Source organism: Acomys minous, assembly GCF_964271855.1.
Source record: "Acomys minous genome assembly, chromosome: 8".
Classification (NCBI taxonomy): domain Eukaryota; kingdom Metazoa; phylum Chordata; class Mammalia; order Rodentia; family Muridae; genus Acomys; species Acomys minous.
In genome coordinates, this window is record NC_140489.1 from 16,897,828 (window position 1) to 16,918,637 (window position 20,810).

At 52.7% G+C, this 20,810-nt stretch overlaps 1 protein-coding gene across 1 annotated transcript in view; it reads left to right on the forward strand.

The window, feature by feature from the left end:
* ITPK1 (inositol-tetrakisphosphate 1-kinase) overlaps nucleotides 1-20,810 on the forward strand; it is a 139,656-nt gene that overhangs the window by 78,009 nt on the left and 40,837 nt on the right. The window contains exon 3 of the mRNA XM_084792476.1: nucleotides 4,561-4,686. Coding sequence (XP_084648602.1) covers nucleotides 4,561-4,686 — 126 coding nt within the window. The remainder of the gene's footprint in view (nucleotides 1-4,560; nucleotides 4,687-20,810) is intronic.

A 20,810-nucleotide genomic window follows, 5' to 3' on the forward strand; every position in this document is an offset into this window, starting at 1 on the left:
TGTGGCAGCACGCTCGTTGAGGATGTTAATGGCAGCCAGTGCTACAGACGTCCAGTTCTGTCCCGTGCTGAGTTCCCATGACGTGCTACTACCAGAGGGGACGGGGGTGGGGTGGGGTCTCATGTTGGTCATACTATGAACAGCAAGGAGAGGGAGATAGAACAGCTGACATTTGTTGAACGTGCCATACTCATCGGCAAAGCACCATCAACATGAGTGTGAAACGTTGGCAAAGCACCATTAACGTGAGTGTGAAACGTTGGCAAAGCACCATTAATGCGAGTGTGAAACGGTGCCACATAACAGGCGCACACTGTACTATTTATATTTAGCCAGTCTGCTCCTCTGAGCAGGGTTTGGCCAGGCGTGCAGCCGTTATGTGGGCTACTGGACAGTTGAGGCTCTGAGAAGGTGGCAGCCACGAAAGCCAGTCCTTGTATCCAGCTTCAGGTGTCGCCTCTGAACTTTGAAGGCAGGTTGTATCCTACCATCTGGGAAGCCATAGATAGGTTTTGCTTAGTGGCCCTGTGTCCCCATAGCCTATGGGTTTTGCTTAGCAGCCCTGTGTCCCCATAGCCCCTTGATGGGGCTTGGTTTGCAGTGAGGAACCCTGAGGGGTACAAACTGATGAGCAATCCACAACATGGTGATGGGGAGAGTTGCCCTGGGGAAGCAACAGGAAGTCGGGGTGTTCCTGTGGGTATCGGTGGCATGGGGGACCTATGAGGTCTTCCTGTTCGTTGCAAGATGAGTTGAGAGATGTAAAAAGTCAGGAAGCTGTTGCCTTGAGACCCACCACAGCCCTGGGCAGCATGTGCAAGAGTCAACAGCTTCCTCATTTTATGAATGGGGAAACTGAGGCACAGTATATAGTTAGGTGACTTGGCTACCCAGAAATAATGGAGTTAGCTGGGTTTCCTGGCCTTGCTCACAACTCTGCCCCATTCCAGGTACTGGTACTGGGATGGAGCCACAGTGTCAGGGCCTAGCTTGCTTACCAGATGGGGCACGGTTGTGCTAATTATTGCTGTTTTGGAAGTCAGAGGTGACTTGAGGGCCACTAGGGTTTTCCAACTTTGTTCCATACCCTACCAGCCCTGCCTGCCCCCTCATGAGCCTCACTGCCTTTGTCAAACGAGGGACACAGTCGCCCTTTGTTCTCTCTGAATTCAGAACTCTGTGTGCCACTGGACATGAACCATGTCCGGTGTTGGTCTCATAGGACTGCGGGACTTAGAAGAGGAGCAGCCATGGACTTCCTGGCCTCAGTAGGCAGGCCTTTCATTGAGACGCCCTTACCGCTCACTGAGAGGGACAGATCACACCCCTTCCAGATGGGAGAGCAAGCTTCTCTGGGAAAGTTCTGGGGGCGGAGTGGTCAGAGAAACAGAACAGTGGACACAGATCAAGTTCTTTATCCCGAAGTCCTGTCCTCACCCTGTCTAGGAGATGGCACTTTGACTGTGCCGGCTCATGACGCATCCTCTTCTGTGATGTACTCTCTCCTTAAGGGACCCTCCTCTGCGGTGTCCCCTTTGTAGCATTCTGGTTTCAGGAGCTCGCCACACCCGTCGTGCCATATTCAGGCCTCGGATGAGACCCATCTCCTCTCAAGGTAGTGGGGAGAGACTGAGCCTTCTTTTGAGGTCCCTTCAGGGCACCATCCCTTGAGAATGCTGGTGGCTTCTTGGGCCACTTGAAGAAAAGCAGAAAGGCCCATTTATACAGCTCAGAGGTGCAACTGCAAGGCCAGCAGCTATGGTGGCACACACCTGTTAGCCCACCACTCACAGGGGAGAATCAGAAGGATGGTTGCAAGTTCAAGGCCAGCTTGAGCTATAGAGAAGAAAGAGTAATGGTTCTGGAGGCAGAGACAGGCAGATCTTTTGTGAGTTGAGTGCCATCCTGGTTCACCTAAAGGCTACATAGAAAAACCCTGTTTAAAAAAAAACAAAACAAACAAAAAACCTGGGGAGGTAGTAGGTGGGAGAGAGATGCCGTGGCAGGAAGTGGCTGTGCTGTGGAGTAGAACCACAAGGGGCCTGATGTGTGTGTCCCAAGTTGCTTTTCTTGTGAAAGGGCTTTATTGGCATTTATTTTTAAAAAAAAAAAAAAGCTTGGAAAATACACAAAGGAAGGTGGCTGGCTTCCAGACTCAACTGTTTACCTTTTGTAGAGCAGCCAGGAATGCAGAAAGCTTATTTTCCAAACAGCCTCCGTTGTCAGGTCTACAGGCCTCAGGCGGATGCCCACCTCCTTTCCCAATCCCCAGGGCGACCCCTGGCCGCTCTCTGCCTGGTTTCTGTCCTTCCAGACTCCGGTGGCCCAAGATTCACCTCTGACTTGCAAAACAACTACACTTGACATAATCATGCCATACCTGGTAACCAGGTTAGGCCCTTGCACTGTTCCCACCGCCCCCGCCCCCCCTTTCCCCATACTTGTCCAAGGAGACCAGCGTGGCAGTTCTGTCTGAACTCGGGAATGTACCACTATCACTCTTAGGACCCACTTATCTCTTCATAGCTGTCTTGGTCTGAAATACTGTCCTTCTGCCTGGCTGTGGTGCCTACCACAGAGGAACCTAGCAGGCATGGCTGTGGTGCCCTGGGTGCCTCTTCTTCTCATCCTGATAGCTTCTTCATTTCCCTTCAAATCCTGCTGGGCTTGGAAGAAAATCTAGTGGTGAATCATCAGGTAGAGCCAGAGAGGCCCTTTCAGTTTCCTCAGGGGAAGCTGAGGCCAGAGCCATGACAAGCACAGGTCAGCTGGTGGCTTGGCAGGGGCTGGTGCTGGCCTCTCTCCTCCTGGGCCTCAGTCTACTTCCAGCTGCATGACGTGGTTGGCCCCTTTCCCGTCCTAGGTTCTTGGTGTTCTGTTGTAGAAGGTCGGAAGGTCACCCCCATCTCCCAGCCTTGCTGTGAGGTCTCTGAAAGACACCCGGGAGGCCAAGTCAGGGTGACCACCTCAAGTCTGAGACCAGCCGGACCCAATTTCAAACAACAACAAAAGACAGTTGGGCTGCATCCCTTCCCCTCCTCAGTCTGGTGCCTTGCCTATGTTTGTTTTGTTTGGTACACAAGCTTGTCACCATGGGAGGGGAACATAGTCCTTGATGATTTCTTATTAGGAGGTCTCTGGTACACTCCCCCCCCCCCCTTTAAATATGGGCGACCTTTTAACATCACTCCTGGCAGACCATAAAAATTGGAGTTAAGGACAGCAGGAAAGCGCTGACACATTCCGAAGGCTTATCAGAAAAGAGTTAAAATAAGGGTGTAGCTGCAACAGGTGTGAGCAGGGCCCAAGAGACCAAACAAGTGTGAGCTGTTGGGACAGGGCAGCCAAAAGATGTAACTAGAGCCACAGAGATCACTGGTAGTCTTGGAAGATGGGCTTTCCAGAAATACCAGGATTGAAGGTGGCATGAGACCAGGTGTGGGATCAGCGTCCTGACTTGCCTCCTTTCCCGCCTTCCGCTGTGGTCCCTAGGATTCTGCCAGGGGCCGGCAACTCTGTGGTTATGACATATGATTGTCACAACCAGGGGACAGAATGGACATGGGGCAGAAGATAGTCTCTCTGCCTCCACTTGCTTTTTTGTGATATCTCTTCCCATAGTCTCTGGGAATAAAAGGAGACAGGTATGTGTGCCGTTAGCTTGCTGTCTCCTCAGAATGACTGTCTGTAGCTGTCTTACGTCACGAATGACATGGACACAGCCAGCCCTGAATCCCTGGAAGGAGCTGGCTGCCCTCAAGGGTGAGAGTGAATCAGGGTTAGCCTCCTCTGGGCTGGCTGAGGCTGTGCAGGGGGTCAGCCAGGTGCCAGACTGGCGCCACTTTGCCTCTAAAAGTCTATCCGCGCAGGTGGTGGCGGCCACATGCTGGCGGCAGACATCTGGCTCATCAGGAAGCGTGGTGTCAGCCTGCCCCGGCTGTTGGCAGGTGCTTTTGGCTTGGGGTCTGGCGATGCTGAATGTCAGCTGGCCACTCTGGCTCCCTCAAGGCTTGATCTTCCCAACCCCGTGCTCTTGGAAAAACAAACACATTCCCTAGCGGAGCAGTGCTCGCAGCTCTCAGCCGATCACAGGCGGCGCTGTAGCCCCTCCTGCACTCAGTGACACACCCTGGTTCCAGGGTGGAATGCAAGTGCCTCCGTTCCGAGGCGTGCCCGGAACACCACTTTGCCTTGGCCTTAGAACATCAGGCAAGGATATCTGCTTAGATGGAGTTTTGACTGGGCACGCCTGGTCATCTTTCTTCATCTCTGAGCTCTGGCTTCTGTGATTTGGTAGATGAGGCATGTTCAGTAAATGCTTTCTCCATACAGCCAGTGCGTAGCCTCCCCTGCTTGTGTGCTCTCTGCTTTTGGGGGGACCTACATGCGAACATGGGATCCATTCTCAACTCCTAGGAATGATGAGTAGAGGAGCGGCTGGACTCTTAACTCTGTTGGCCCACGCCCTTTCCCTCCCGGGTGCTACCACCGAGGCTCAAGTGTCCCAGATGTGGGCTCGGGCACTGAAGCTCTCTCTTCTTGTGTCTTCTCACCTTGCAGCTGAACCTCAGCCGGCCGATCGAGGAGCAGGGCCCCCTGGACGTCATCATCCACAAGCTGACCGATGTCATCCTCGAGGCTGACCAGAATGACAGCCAGTCCCTCGAACTGGTGCACAGGTTCCAGGTGAATGGGGGTGGTGGTGATGCCTGGCTGTGGGCCCTGTGGTGGAGTAGGGGTGTGGGGGGAAGGAGGGTGGTGGACAGAAGGGTAGCTGTATGTAAGCTTAGAGCCATGACATCTGTGGAAGCGGCTCTGCCACTGTCGAGCTGTGGTTTCCCAGGCAAGTGCTCAGCTGCAGTCTGGACCTCAGTCTTGAGTGTAACCCATGTTTGATGTCTGTTGCTGGTCAGGTGCTCCTGAGCCCAGGTAAGGTTGCTGTGTCTTTAGGCCTCTGGCTGGTGACTCCACATTGACTCCAGGATGGGCCCCCTCTGTTGCGCCTGGGGTGAAGGGTCCCTGGAATGCCTCTGAAACCTAGGCCTGCATTGGTTGAAAAAGCCTCTGTGTTGTTTCATTTGATATTGTGTATGCCTTGCTTGACATTTCTCATGGGCCGGAGGGATGTTCCCTGTTCCCCACCCATTTCCCCAGCAGCTCCAGGGCCTATCACCTTTGGGCTTTCGTGTAGGGTGGCAGCTGCTGCTGTCACCACTGCTGGCTTGCTCCGTGTGTCCTCTTTGGTGGACAGACGTGATTCTCTCCTCTGACAGGCAGCTCCGGGGTCATGAAACAAACTCACGGTATCAGCGGAAATCTGAAATCGTGGCCGTTCCCGGGCCTCCCCCAGGGCACGCGGTGCTTGAACCAGCACTTTTCATCCGCAATAATTGGAGGTTGGAGATCCTTTCCTCTGCCAGGACAAAGGGACTCTTGTCACACAGCAGGCATCCTGCTGACAGTGTTCCTCCCCTGCCACGTGTTCAGGGTTGGTGGCCTCAGCTCTCTGAGTGTCTCATGGCTTTCACCCACTTCCTGGAGACCTTGCTGCTGCTGCTGCTGCTGCAGTCATAGTGCCTCCTCGCCTCCTGCCTGTGTTCTAGGGGCAGCTGCGGTGGGGTAGGGGTTGTGCCCATGTGGCTCTGTGTGAAGTCCCTCTCATTTGCGCATGGGCTGAGGCTGTCGCTGTGGGCCTCCTCTACCTTGTGGTGCCTCAGTTTGCTTGTTTGTAAAGTGAGTTCCTGCAGGGAGGAACTCTGGGCAGTAGTGAGAAGTGCCTCAGTGCTCAGCTCCGAGGGTGCTCGCTGTGTAGCTTGCACGCTCTCTGGGTCCCTGCTGTGTGGCCCACTCAGGAGAGAGACAAGGTCTGAAGTTGTGACCTGAGTGGCCCCAACATGGCTTTGACTCAGTCTGAGCCTGTTTCATCTCTTACTTCCCTCAGGGCAGGCCTTATCAGCTTTGTTTTATAACCAGGAAACGAAGGCTCGGAAGCACGTGGGGCGTGGAAGAGCCAGCGCTCAATATTGACTTTCTCAGAGAACCCACTGCTTATTCCCTGTGGGTGGCTCTTACTCAACCTCTCATGACCAAGTGTGTCATCACAACCCCACTCGAGCCCCTGAGTGTCCAATTCCTATGCCTACAGTTCCTCAGGCAGTGGCCGTTCTCTGGGGAGACAACAGAGCATGCGTGGCTGTGTAGCCCCTCGAGGCAGAAATGTCTGCCAGTCCCACAGAGCTCACCCTGCCAAGCTCTGTCTGGGAAGGCCAGGCCAGGTGTAAGGAAAGTGGTGATGACTCCAGCAGGAGACGGTCAGAGTCACTCCGGTCCGAAGTACCTCATGTTGTATTACTTGGACCAACATACAGCCTGACTGCCTCAAGGCGAGGAAGCCAGGGCAGGTTGGCTAGTGTATTAGTTACTGTTCTGTGGCTATGATAAAGCACCATGACAAGATGACTTATACGAGAGTTTATTTTAACTTATGGTTCCAGAGGGTTAGAGTCCATAGTGTGAGGGATACCTAGGGATGGTGTGGCAGTGGGTGGCAGCCTGGCAGCAGGCGTAGGAAGCTCAGAGCTCACTTCTTCACCTGCAAGTGTGACCTGGAAGTAGGTGAGGGGTTTATTCTCAAAGCCTTGCCCACAGCAATGCACTTCATGCATCAAGACTGCACCACCTGAACTCTCCCCGATCAATGACACCAACTGGGAATCAAGTATTCACATGCCTGAGACCACAGGGGGCATTTCTCATTCAAACCGCCGTAGGTAGTTCTCTCAAGTCTTTGCAGTTAGAGAGTGGTCAAGTGGCACCAGACTCACCAATGGTGATTTTGCTCTCCTCCTGCCCCGCCACTTCTCCAGAGTCAGGTGAGGGGGAGGACTACAGAGTTAAGCCACAAGGGGAGGCGGAGCCAGCCTCCAAATCCACGAGCCATGTAATACACATGTGTTAGCGTCAAGATGGCACGTTTTGGAGCTGGAGAGATGCTGCACGTTTAAGAGCGCTGGCTGCTCTTCCAGAGGACCTGAGTTTATCCCAGAACACCCTGGTGGCTCATAACAATTTGTAACTCCAGTTCCAGGGAGTACAAGGCACTTTTCTGGACTTCATGGACACCAGGCACACATGTGATGCACAGGCATATATACCGGCAAAGCAGCAGCAGCAGCAGCAGCAGCAGCAGTAAAATAATAACAACAACAACAATTAGAATAATGAGTGAATGTGGCCTTGAAGGGGAACTTGAAGCCAAAATTTAAAAAAATCTTTATTCCTGTTGTCCTTGAGGACATATGCTTCCCTGGCTAATGATATTTGTGACAATTGGTTTTTTATTTTATTTTATTTATTTATTTATTTATTTATTTATTTATTTATTTATTTGGTTTTTCGAGACAGGGTCTCTCTGTAGCCTTGGCTGTCCTGGACTCACTTTGTAGACCAGGCTGGTCTCGAACTCACAGTGATCCACCCGCCTCTGCCTCCCGAGTGCTGGGATTAAAGGCATGCGCCACCACGCCCGGCTTTGTTGCCACATTCTTGTTCACTCTTGTCAGTACCATTTTTCTGTAAAGCTGTGGTCTTGTCAGTAGTTAGCTCAGTGCTCCCACAGGATCCCACAGCGATCCTGAACCTGTCCCTCTGCCCTAGACACACCAGAGTCCTCAACCTAGGGCAGGTAACTGCTGAGTGACCGCCAAAACTGCTCTGGGTGTAGCGCGTGTGCTTGTGGGATATCTCACAGGGAGGGTCTTGTCTGACGCCTTAAGTCTGCAGAGCACACACATCGCTGGTCCACAGCCTGGGATGGTGACCTCATGACACCCTTCAGCTAGGGGTTTCTGGGGGAAATTCTTACCACAGCGCATTTCAGCAAGAAGCCACATACACGGTAAAGACCAGGATGTGTCTTCCTGGGGAAGAGACCAACCCTTTTGAGAAAGAGCATCAGGCTGTATTCCTCAGGGGCCCCAGGAGGTGAGCAGGAGTGTATGTAGTCACAGGACAATGACACCAGCCTAGGAACAGGTTGAGGGACTCAGGACAAAGGCTAGGGAGTAGGTCACTTGGGGCTGTCAGCACTGACTTGGTCATCTCTTCCTGAGAGACACAAGTTCAGAGTAAGGCCACATGGACCTGGAAGCTAACACTTGATCTTGACCATGCTATGGCTTAAATTTCAAACTCTTGTTCAGTCTTCTCTACTGGACATTAACAGGAAGGTATTGGTTTGGCTTGGGACCCAGAAGGGACAGGGATGTCATGATGAGGCATATGCATTGCAGGAACAAGAAGCAGACCCCTGTACCCTCCTATTATGTGCAGTAGAGCAAAGTCAAGGGGCTCTGCCTCAGCAAGGACTCTGCCAAAGGGGCCCATCTGTATTCAGATCCCCAGGGAAAGGTTGTAGGATCACATATGGAAAGAGATGAGTTTTGGAGATGTTCCTCATGGCTCCAGAGCATTGCACTGTAGACTCTCCCTGGTCCTCGGGGAAGGAGGGGTTCGGAACTAAAGCCAGCTTCTTCCTTGTGTCCAGGTAGGCAGGTTGGAGGGTGTAGGCCTGGTGCATATTGCAATCATTTGAGGCGGCTGTCATGGAAACCACCCCCAGTCAGTTTTCCTTTTGGATTAACCTCACAATGAAGGATCACTGGGATGATTCAGTTTTTCTGCTCCAAGGGTCATGTGGAGCCAGTAGTCTGGCGCCATTGCCCACTGCCTGAGACTTAGTTATCTGTGCACACACATGGGCAAAGGTCTCCCCAGGGCCCTGCCTCCTGGGCCACTGGGGATGGGTGTGACTGGTATACAGGGACCCTGGGGCCTCTTGGCTTCTCTGCTATTTCCTCAAGCGAGCAGTAGGAACCCTCTCTGTCACCTTTGTGCCACCTGTCTAGTATAACAGCAAGGGTAGGACCTGGTGGCCTTTGGGCTCCAGAATCTCTCTATGCTGGTTGTAACCCACCAGACATGGGGCTCTTCCAGGGATTGTCCCTGGTGTTAGAGGAAGGATGCTTGATTCAAACTAATGTTCTCCACAGGATGTATGCATATACATAGTTTTGTGTGAGTGTGTGGGCACATGTGTACATCATGAATGGGGAGGGTTTGTTTGTTTGTTTGTTTGTTTGTTTGATTGTTTTTGAGGCAGGGTCTCTCTTTGGCCTGGAAATTGCTGAGTAGGCTAGACTAGCTAGCAAGCTCTAGGGGTCTGCCTGTCTGCCTCTGCAACACTGAGATTATAAATAAATGCCACATGCGTGCGCTCTCTCTCTCTCTCTCTCTCTCTCTCTCTCTCTCTCTCTCTCTCTCTCTCTGTCTCTCCTCCCCCCCCCCTCCTCCCCCTCTTGGGGAGGTTCTTGGGTTTGAACTCACGTCCTTGTGCATCATAAGCCAAGCGTCTTACCAGCTTACATTACGCCTCAGCCCCTCCTCTCCACTTGGTTAGCTGAAGGAGGTTGGGTGCTCCCGTGCTCCTGGACACTGTCTGGCTGTTTGACTATTTTACTTTTTTTTTTTTTTTTTTTTTTAAAGACAGGATTTCTTTACCTTGCTCTTGCTGTCCTGGAGCTCGCTATGTAGTCCAGGCTAGCCTCTTAACTCACAGAGCTCAGCCTGTGTCTGCCTCCTTAGTGCTGGGCATAAAAGCCTGCACTGTACTGCTGTTTCTGGACTCCTTCTTAAAGGGCAGCCTTGGGCTGTTCCTCCTGCCTCTTCGTTGCATGCTAGCCCTCCACAGCAGCTACTCAAGCCCGAGCCTTGCCCACCCTCTGTGCAGGCCGGCAGTTCCCAGCAGCCAAGGTCCCCTTCCCGAGGCTTGTCTTCATCCTGACAGTCGGTTCACTTCCTGTTCCAGGCCCTCCCCATCTTGGCCTTTACTTCCCATCGTTTGGAAGTTGGCATTTCATTGTTAGTTGCTGTTGTCTCCCCTGGGGGCACCTGCTCCCAGGCCCTTTGTTCTCACCGCTGCCCTCCACCCCTGGCACGTTTCAAACCTTTGCCTGTATGTTTATAAGTAGGACCAAGGGGAGAGGGTCTGGCTTGGTGCTGGGTGGACCCTGTGGGTCAGTAGTGGGTGGAGTACATAGCCCTGATGGATGACTAGGAGCAGGGAGGGAGAAGGCCAGGAGATTCAGGGGACAGGTGCTGCTTGCCTGGCATGTATGGAGGAGTGCGCCCTGGGGCCAGCAGGCCAGAGAGAATGATGGCAGCGCCAGAGCGCAGGGAGTTTTGGAGCCAGGCTGTAGCGTTTGGGTTTTCTTGTGCAGACAGATTAGAGAATAAGATGATGGTGATAAGGTCACATTAATTGGCAGAAAGAGGCTCTGCTCAGAAGGAATTTTGCCAATACAAGCAGAACTTTGAGCAGGCAGGACACCAGGCAGTCACCAGAGCTTGGCCATCTGGGCTGAAGAGGGAACCAGGGCTCCATGCTCAGCCGCAAGTATGCTATAATGCAGTGTCCCCCTTCCCTCGGCTGCCAGGACAAGACAAATGCCACACCACCTACAACATCCTGTGGGTCCTCAGTGTATAAAGGGAGTCTGCGGCATGAACGCTTTAATCACCCCTCACCCACAAAGATACGGTTCACCCTTCACCCCCGTGTATCGGTTCCTTAGTTTGCCATTGGGTACCAAGGGCTATTTGGTCACCCTGTAGGAGCCCTGAGGCAGGAGACAGAAAGCAGGTGGGTCTGGACTCGTGCAGAGCGTGCAGCTTGCTTCTGGCTGGCTGAGAGCAGTGTCCAAGGCTCCTCCTACCTAGCTGGCTGAGGCTCTCAGGCATTCGGGACCTCAGGTACTGGAGCAGTCCCTAATGATTGATTATGGCAGGGGGACGAGAGAAGGTGGTAAAGCTCAGGCTGTTCTCAGTAGGCTCGCTCTGCAGACGAAGGACTGAGCTCAGTCCAGGATTCTCGTTTTCCTTTAAAAGTTCAAATAGTCCATAAGGTTTTTTTTTTGAGTGGTAAGCAAATAATGTATGCTTATGTGCTTGGAGCAGTGCCTGGCGTGGGATGAGTCCTGTGTGTTCTAGCTATGTGTGGGGTGTGGGGGGCGGGTGGGAGCATCGATCACTGTGCTGCTTGGTGGTACATGTAGACCCTGTGACACTCAGCCATACTTGTAGTAACACTGTTACTACAGTGACAGTAGCACTTTGCTCCCAGCCTTAGCTGTAGCCACAGCCAACTTAAGAATTTCTCTATTGTAATTGGAGTCAATGAGGCAATCAATGATTATGAAAGTGTCCCTTGGTGGGAGGCAGGCCTTGAGGGGGCTGTGGAAATGAGGGCTTGCTTTAGCCTAAGAGGCAGGGTCAGGGAGACGACGTGGTCAAAGGGACTTGGCTGTTGCTTCTGGCTCTGGCCCTTGCCAGTTAGCCCACATGGGTTCCAGTCACCCCGCCTGCCACCCAGGGAGCATTTTAGATGGTACTTAAGACAGTGACCTTGGGGTCAACCAGAAGTGTGGCTTACACCTCCCAAGCCATAGCTCTATCCCACTCTTCCGCCCTCAGGTGCGGATGTGAGAGCACCGCAGGGGTGGAGTTAGGCCTGGCAGCCTCCAGTGTTGAGCAGCCACTAGGGGAGGGTCTGTGCTGCGGTGAAGGATGGAGGGGAAGGCCAGGGGACAAAGGTTTCCTTGTTCTTGGCCTTCCAACCCAATTAGGAAGCCAACAGCTGAACCCACAAGAAGTTGTGTAACAGTCTAAAGTGAGCTTCTGTTGGCTTGTCTGCGGACCTCTGGGATCATAGTGAGAGCATGGGGCCCAGAAGAGATTTGTATTATCACAGCACATCTATGGCAGAGGCTGCCTTTGGCTAGTCACGTACCGTGTGGACACACTCATAGAATTAGTTATGCAATTCCCAGGCAAGAAAACCAAGGCCTAAGGAAGCTGTCACCTGCCCAGGGTCATTTAGAAAGCAGCAGGGCCAGGGTTGTATATTCTTTTCACATGTGCCTACTTTGGACACTAGCTGGTGGTGTCCCTTCCCTGTCCCTCAGCAGGCTGGAGGATCAGTGGCTCAGAGTCACCTAGGAAGAGGTCATTACCTTAGATTGCTTCTGCCCCAGCTGGTGCTGATGTGCTGATGAAACATAGGCTGGCAGAAGCCAAGAGACTCAAAGTTGGGCATATCCCAGTTCCAGAACAGCAGACTCAGTACCGGGGTGACCATGAGGCCAACCTCAAGATGACTGCAACTCTGGGTCAAAAGGCCAGTTCCTCCCACCCCACCCCCCACCCCGTAGAGATGGCCACACAATCTGCCCATTGTTTATTTAGGCTGAGCCAAGCAGTCGGGACTGGGTACTGTTCTTTCTGCCAAAGGAGGGAACTCAGTTTAAAGCCCTTGTCTGCTAGAAAAGGAAAGAAGACCCAAGCCCTACCGCCCACTGCCCTAACGAGTGACAGGGACTGTGTGACCTCAAGGTTCAGAGCATGATGAATTTTAGAAATGTATTTATTAGGGGAGCCTGGTGGCACACCCCCATATCCTCGGTGCATGTGAGGGGGAAGCGGAAGAGTCAGGAGCTCAAGGTCTGCTGACACAGGACAGATGAGAGTGTCTCAAGTTGAACAGACAGACAAAGATGGCTCCTCCTGTGTTTTCTGCCAGGCATGGTAGCACGCACCTATAACCCCAATACTTGGAGGACTGAAGGAGGAAGACTGTGAGATGCTGCCTCAAAATTAAGCAAACAACACCAAAATACTGTCTAGAGTTGTTAAGAGAGCTTTTGTACCCATTATCACATGGTTTCTTAGCTGCAGTATTGCTGACTCCTTGAACTGGATTATTCTCTGTTGTTGGGACCTGTCTGTCCTCTGCCAGCCAGGATTTTAGTGGCCTGTTTGGTCTATGCTTGCTGCATACAGTAGTACCCCCCTCCCCAAACTCCCTGTTGTAAGAAACAGCTGTGCCCCCAGATACTGCCATGGAGTTGTTGGAGTTGTCACCTTGCTTAGGCGCCACTGTACTTTTAAAAAAGATATTCTTTTTTTTAGGTGTAGATGTGTGTCTGTGCATGAGAGGGCAGTGCCCACAGGGCCAGAAGTGGGCATTGGATTCTCGGGAGCTGGAGTCGCTGGGAGTGGAGCCTCTTGGCATGGCTGCTGCCAGCTGTGCTTGGATCCTCGGAAAGCCTACTCTTGACTGCCGAGCCATCTTTTCAGCTCCCACCGTGCTTAGGAGATGGCTTCAGCAGCTCTGAGAGGTTGGGGTCAGAAAAGCGGCTTCTGCTCGCCAGTGCGGATGCCAGAACCCCACGGGGTCTACTGTCCGGGCTTGCAGGTGGATGCTCGGCCCTAGCGGACTTTGTCCCAGGGGCTGCTTTTCCTGACCGTACAGACAGAGTGGTGCCTGTCTCCATGCTCACCGCGTATGTAAGCGTTCTGTATGCTGACTGGTATCTGTGTCACCCACCTGGGCCGCAGTTACAAAGGCATGCGTCCTTTGACTTCATGTAACACACCATGTCTATGTGGATGGTGTCTTCAACCCCAGACTTGGGCCTCCATACCTTCTGAACTCCAGCCCCAGGTCTGCCCCGCTCCTCGGCACCACATTTGTAAATCTCTCCACTGATCTGTGGTATCAGTCAGCAAATGACTATTGGAGTCATTCGGCCATTCATTCAGCAAGCCCTAATTGGGTACTTGCTGCGTGCCAAGAGTCAAAAAGCATTGCCAAAACCACAGTCGATTAGACAGGCCAGGCAGATACAGCACATGCCTCATGGTCTGAGCTCACACGTGTGCCTGGGCCTGTGTGTGTGTGCGTGTGCGTGTGCGTGTGTGCGCGCAAACAAGGCACAAGTTAACAGAAGAGGAAAGAACACAGCTCCAGTTACAGTAAGGACCAGGGTTAAAATAAGACAAGGCCTGTGATAACTGTGCAGGCTGGTTTCGTGTGTCAACTTGACACAAGCTAGAGTCATCAGAGAGGAAGGAACCACAGCTGAGGCAATGAGGCCATGAGACCCAGCTGTAAGGCATTTTCTCAGTTAGTGATCAATGGGGGAGGGCCCAGGCATTCTGGGCAGTGCCATCCCTGGGCTGCTGGTCCTGGGTTCTTCTGTAAGAAGGCAGGCTGAGCAAGCCAGTAAGCAGCACCCCTCCATGGCCTCTGCATCAGCTCCTGCCTCCAGGTTCCAGCCCTGTTGAGTTCCTGTCCTGACTTCCTCCAATAATGGAATATGATCTGGAAGTGTAAGCCAAATAAACCCTTTCCTCCCTGGCTTGCTTTTGGGCCATGGTGTTTTTGTCACAGCAGTGGAAACCCTAAGACAAGCAGAGACACATGGCAGGGATTGGTGACGTGAGTGCGTTTACACTTACTGGAACAGCAATTCCCTCCTCTGCGCTTGCCTGGACCACTGTTTAGAGCATGTGGCACTGGGTCTCTCAGTTAGTGTCTGGCAATGAGAACTCTCCTCTGCAGCTGGAGCCTGTTGGAAAACCAGAAGGCTGGAAGGCTGCACGAGCAGGTGAGGTGCTCAATGTCCTCCCTAAGTGAGCCCTGGCCTTCCCAGAGTTCAGCAGCACCACTGCAGACTGAGGGAGCCCCCAGACCGGCTTTTCTCTGCGAGTTCCAGGGTGGAGGCTCTGAGTCTTGGTTGTGGCTTCCAGCTACAAACCTACAAAGCCCAGGGCGAAGAGGGCAGGGAGCCTGTGGCCGCCAGGAGTCCCTGCTTCCTGGAACCCAGTCAGGCAATCCTGCAGGCTGCCCTGGCTGTGCTAGGGAATCATGCACCTGCCCATCTCTTCTGCATCCTGTGCTGTCAGGCTCTGACCATCCCACCTTGCTCACGAGTGTAAACAGTGCTGAGGGGCAGGAAGGGCGCCTGTGGATTCTGTTGTCCTTCCTGTCGGCTCTCCCAAATCACAGAGGCAGTGTTGGTGTAAAAAGACAAGGCCTGGTGGAGAGATGGCCTGCTGAGAGATGGCTGCTCTTCCAGAGGACTGGGGTTCAATTCCCAGCACCCACACGGCAGCTCACAGCCGTCTGTAACTCCAAGATTTGATATCCTCACACAGACAAAACATCACTGTACATAAAGTAAAAATAAATAAATAATTGCCAACCTCCAAGAGCCTCTCAGTATTTCGTGAATGTGCAGTCCAGCCCACATGCCGCAAGGCCAGCACTGTATCACACTTACTACCAAGGCTTTATTTTGTGTGGCCGTGCAGGGTGCTAGTCTGGCCACTCTGTGCTTTAAGGATGTCTCCGTCACCTCTGCTCCCCGGGCCAAGGGATTTTATTGCTTGAGGATCAAGTCCAGACCCTTGGCTGTTCTGTCTCCAGGACCTCTGCTTGCCTGAACTTCCCTTTGAGAGCCATGTCTGCTCCAGCAGCACCAGCTTCCTGATTCTCAGGTATGCCAAGTGCTCTGCCTGAAATGACGGCTTTCCTCTTGTGCCTGTGACTCCTGAGCATCAGTGGCCTCAGAAGCCCCCCTGACCCTGCATCCCCTGTATCAGTAACCTCCTGTCCCACAGTCATCCATGCTGCCCCTTGGGAGTCCTTTGTCTTCTTGATGGTGGGTGGGAAGTGGTTGTTCTGTAGCCTTAATAGGGGACAATTATACCCGCCCACCCCACCCCCCTTTCCCAGGGGCTGGCCTCTTGTACTCCTGGAGGCCTTGGGCTGAGTGCTCAGACATGAGAGAGCTCTCTGGAATACAAATGAAGGTCGGTTAAGACCCGTGTGTCTGCAGACAGGAAGCTCAACTCTCCCAAGAAGCCTTTTCTCAGAGAGAGAGAGAGAGAGAGAGAGAGAGAGAGAGAGAGACAGACAGACAGACAGACAGACAGACAGACAGACAGACACAGAGAAAGCTGTGGTTGAAGAAGTACTCTCTGCACACACCAGGGCAGCTCAGAGTGTGTGTGTAGACTCAAGAAAAGACAGCTCCCCCACCCTCCGGGGCATGGCCTTGTCTGGCCTCCTGTCTGACTGATGGGGGTGGGGGATAGGGCTTGGGAGGGTGGCAGTGGCTGTGCTCAGCCCAAGTGCTTTCTGCCCCAGCCTGTGTGGGTGCATGCCTAACTGGCCCACAGCAAGGAACCTGTAACCACATGCTCTGCTCCCAGGGCAGCAAGGCCACGGGCTTCCTGAATCTGTATGCCTCAGGCGTGCCTCAGCATAGAGGCCCAGGAACTTTTTCTGGTTTGTTCTGCATATTACAACCCGAGTCGCAGGATCCTAAAAGCCAGCAATGCTGCAAATAAGTCACTTCAAACTGTTCGCTGCACAGCTAGGACAACAGAAGCCGCTAACTTAGGTGACTTTAATGAATTCACTGAAGCACAGCGCTGGCTCAAGGGCTTCATCCCGTTTCTTCACTCTGCTTTTCTCTCTGCCTGAATGGTGTCTCTGGGCCCTTGTGTTAGGCTAGACCGGGTGCTGCTGGGCTGAAAGGATGATGTGCATATGATTGGAAGGCAGAAGCCTTGACCAACCACCAGGCACTGTTACCACAGGTTGCACATAGCACAGCTCTGTCTTTGATACCATGGAAGGCTAAGCTTGGCACCTTAGCTCCTGGTATATTCTGTATGCTCCCACACTGCCTCTTAGCTCCTGAAAGCCTAGCTCCAGGGTTTAGCTGTGTATATCCTGAGGTTCTGGCCTACACTAGGCCTGCTGCCATCTGGACATGTCTTTCTGCTCCAAGACAGCCAGAACTATGCTCTTCTCTAGGTTGGGAGGAATGGGCAAGTGATGGGAAAGCACGCATTGCCTGAGGGATGTCGGCCTTGGTTAAAGCCAAGTCTGTCAACAGTGGGTTGACGTCTTGGCTTCTTTGGTATGCTGTAGGGTCCCCTACTTGTCTTCCCTCCAAACCATTTTGCACTATGGTGTTGTTGAAAATATAAAATGTTATTAATTGTTTATTATTAAATGCCTATAATTATTACGGTGGTTATTATTAGCCCACTACCATGTCAGTAAAAGACGCAGGCCCCTGTTGTTTTTTAAATACACCTTGTTTCACCTGGGGCTGGGCAGATATTACCCCCTAATTACCTTGTTACCTCCCAGCTCCACATCCGATGCCGTTTGCTTTAATCCTTCCTGTCTGGGCTACTTCCCATCCTGTATCTCCATAAACACTTGCACGTGCTTTCCATCTGGGCCGCGTCTCCTCAGAGCTCCTCCCCCCGCCCATGTGGCTCTTCACCTAGCCCATGGCGACTCTCCTCAGAATTCTCTCCTTCCTGTGATCCTTCTGCCCTCAAAGCCCTCAAAGCCTTAGCTCTTCCTCTCATTTCTATCCTGCCCAGGTGTGTAGGCTTTTTTATTTGGCCAATCGGGGATCATTTTGGAGGCAAGGCTACACAGCAACATTTGGGGTACATGATAGTTCGCTTCCAAGAGACAGCATGGGGAGCAAAATAATTAACAGTCAAATACAAAGCACCAGACCGTGCTGTTACGCTGTGGCCTGCTTCTTCGTTCCCGCATGGCCTCGGCATCCTGGGGCCAGGTCCCCCTTTCTGCAGAACCTGCAGTACCTTTGCAGGATGACTTCCTTGACCCCACTGGAGTCCCATCCTCTTCCTTCCATCCACATGGTCCCCTCATTTCTCAGTAGGTATTTGCTACTGTCCTTCCCAGCTCTGTATCAGTCCCCTGCCTCAGAGTCCTGCCCAGGCCCCTTGTCTGCGCCTTATGCCTCTTCCTCACATTCACTCCTCTGGACTGTCATCACTAATGCAGTCTCCCAAAGGGCATCTGTCTTCGTTTACGTTGGTTTTAATCTAGGGTTGGGAACCTTGACATAGTTACTGCTTCCTTCCTGAGAAGATGGGCATGCCTGAGGGACATCTTCTTTGCTTCTTGCTAGATCCACAGGAGTCCCACACCAGGAAAGAAGGATGCAACCTCCCTGTGCATCTTTCCCCTGCGTGCGTTATCCCTGGCTACCGCCGCCATGGGGAGTGTTACATGTGTACAGCTGTCAGGCTGCGGGCCAGAGCCTCATTGCAGCACAGGAGAAAGACCTCTTAGGAATGAGCTACAGGGGCTGGAGAGATGGCTCAGCGGTTGAGAGCACTGTCTGCTCTTCCAGAGGTCCTGAGTTCAATTCCTAGCAACCACATGGTGGCTCACAACCATCTATGGTGTGATCTGATGCCCTCTTCTGGCACACAAGTGTACATGCAGATAAAGCGCTCATGCATTAAATAAATAAATAAATTCTTTAAAAAAAAAAAAAAAAGGAATGAGCTACCATGGTTCTGGCCCAGATGCAATTGAACCCTCCTTGAACCCTCCTTCCTGGAGCCAGGTTTCCTTGTGCCGTCGTTCTTCTCCTGGTATCAGAACCAGGATCCCATACGGACCATCTTGCGCTGAGGCCCGGTTTCTTTGTCAGAGTGGCTAGTAACAGCCCCCCCCCTTGGTAGGGTAGGTGTGAAGAGAAGTGTGCCTGTGCTTGTATGTAATTAGTACAATGGTAGTCCGGGTAGTCCAGGTAGTCCGGGTCCATCATGGTACCAGAGCATTGGTGACAAGAAGATTCCTGGCTCTCAGCCAGCGTGGGAGGAATGCATACGAAGGCCAGCCTCTGTGACCGCCAGAGGAACAAAGAGGACGAAGAAAGCTCAGGGTCCCCTCCTTCTCATAAAGGCCCTCATAAATAATCATCAGCAGCTGTGAGAAGTCGGGTCAGCTCTGATTAGGAGCCATACCTGTCATTCCTTTGGTGGCCAGGTGCTACTGAAACACCCCCCCCCCCCCCTGATTTCCAAGGGCCGTGATTAGGACAAGGTTTCCTCTGGGCTTGACCTGCCGGCCCAAGAAGCCCAGTGTGTCCCCTTCCAGAGCCCAGTGAAGCTGGACTTAGCATACAGGTGGCTGTCACCCACAGGGGGATAGTTTTGGGTGAGCACTCCGTTGGATTGTGTTCATTGTGTCCTTGGGAGGCTGGGACATCAGGGGACGACTCCCCAGCGCACAGCTGGTGATCATAAGAGTCTTGGGGGAGGGGAGCAGGGTGACCTCGAGGCCTTGGATGAGGTTTGCCGAGTCCCATGTTGCAAAACCCCAAACATTTTTTTTTCCTGAGTCCTACTTGCTCCTCATGCATCAGTCATCCTTGGACCTCCCAGCAGTTCCCTGGGGTCACTTTATCCAGAGCTGAGGCCACATTGTGGGATTGTAGACTTGACTCCAGAGTCAAAGTTCCCTCCTCTTGCTGTGTTAAAAACCATAAGCAAAAGCAATTGAGGATGACGAGGTTTATTTCACCTTACAGTTACTACCACCGGTTGCCGAGGGAAGCCAAGGCAGGAACTCACGGCAGGAACCGAAGCAGCAACCACAGAGGAACGCTGCTCACTGGCTTGTTTTTTTGTGGGCCTGCTCAGCTTCCTCTCTTAAATATCCCAGGCCCACCTGCCTAAGGATGACACCATTCACGAGGGACGGGCCCTCATACATCAGTTAGCAGTCAAGACGTGACGTGGCTTCTGCAGGCCAGTCTGATGGGAGAGAGCAGTCACTCAGCTGAGAAGTCCTTTTTCCCAAGAATGTCCAGGTTTGCGTCAAGTCGACCAAAACTAACCATAGCACACAGGCAAGATCTGAATCTGGAGCTTCTGGTGGCACTTCTCGTTAGAGAGCAAAGTCCACCTCCCTGCCAGGGGACCGCAGAGGTGCAGCACAGGTGGTGGCCCCCTGTCTTCTCACTTATCTCAGATTGCAGTGGAAAAAAAACTGTCCCCCTCAGCCCGGAGTGTGTGTGGCATCAGTGCCCCTAATGACATCATCCTGTGAACCTGGACTAGCTTGTGCTTGCGTGTGCACCTGTTGGCCTCTGCCTTCTTATCCCCTTACTCTGTGGGACTCACTGCCTCTTCCCGACCTTCCTGGCCCCAGACTGTCCATTGACTTCAGGATCTCACTCCGGCCCTGCTTGACAAGCCAGCTCTTCCAGGGAATGGGTGTTTAACATTTACCATGGAGATGGTTTGTGCCTTTCTCCCAGCAATTTGTTTGGCGATTCTAAAAGACTTGTGGAAAATGCATGCAGCCCTCCATACAGTTGATGAGCTGAAAAGCTTTGGAGGAAAACATGGCTTGTGATTGCAGGGAGGCTGGGAGAAGCCTGTGCCCCTCTCCCGTCTCCAGAGAGATCGCTCGCCTGGGCAGAGATTCATTCTTCTCTGTGCACCGCTGCTTTCATCCCAGGCCCAAAGCTTGTTGGCGCCTGCTTGTCAGATCGTTTCCCTCTTCAGTTTCATGTGGCTTCTTTCCCTTGTGATTTTGGCTTATGTTCCTGCTTTGGCGATACTGGGCCCCCGTGGAAGGTTTCTGCCCTGGTGCAGGAACATAAGGGCCAGCATCAGCTTTGTTGTGGCATAGGGGACACTGTGAGGGGACATGTCTGAGTTTAGGTGGCTTCAGTTAGGTGCTGAGCATTTCAGACAGTAAGTTTGTGCAACCCTGCTGTCACCTGCGGTGCTACCAGCAAACAGGTGTCCTTCTCTCTCCAGGGAAGCCTCATGAGCCTTTGGAACTGTGCTCCTTGGGTTTCCCCAGCCAATAGACTTAAAGGCATTTGTGCAAAAACCTGCAAGGTCATCTGAAGTAAGTCTCAAGAGACTCTGAGAAGCCTAGTGGGTGGCTGCTGTGGTCTCTGTCACATGCTCTCTTCCTGGCACCCCAGGCTGCTTCTGGAAGGGTGCCGTGGGAAGGGGTTTGAAGGGCTGGCACTTCCAGGGCCGGCCAGACCCAGCCGGGAACCAGGCACAGAGGTTACCACTCACTGGTGTGTCTGCCG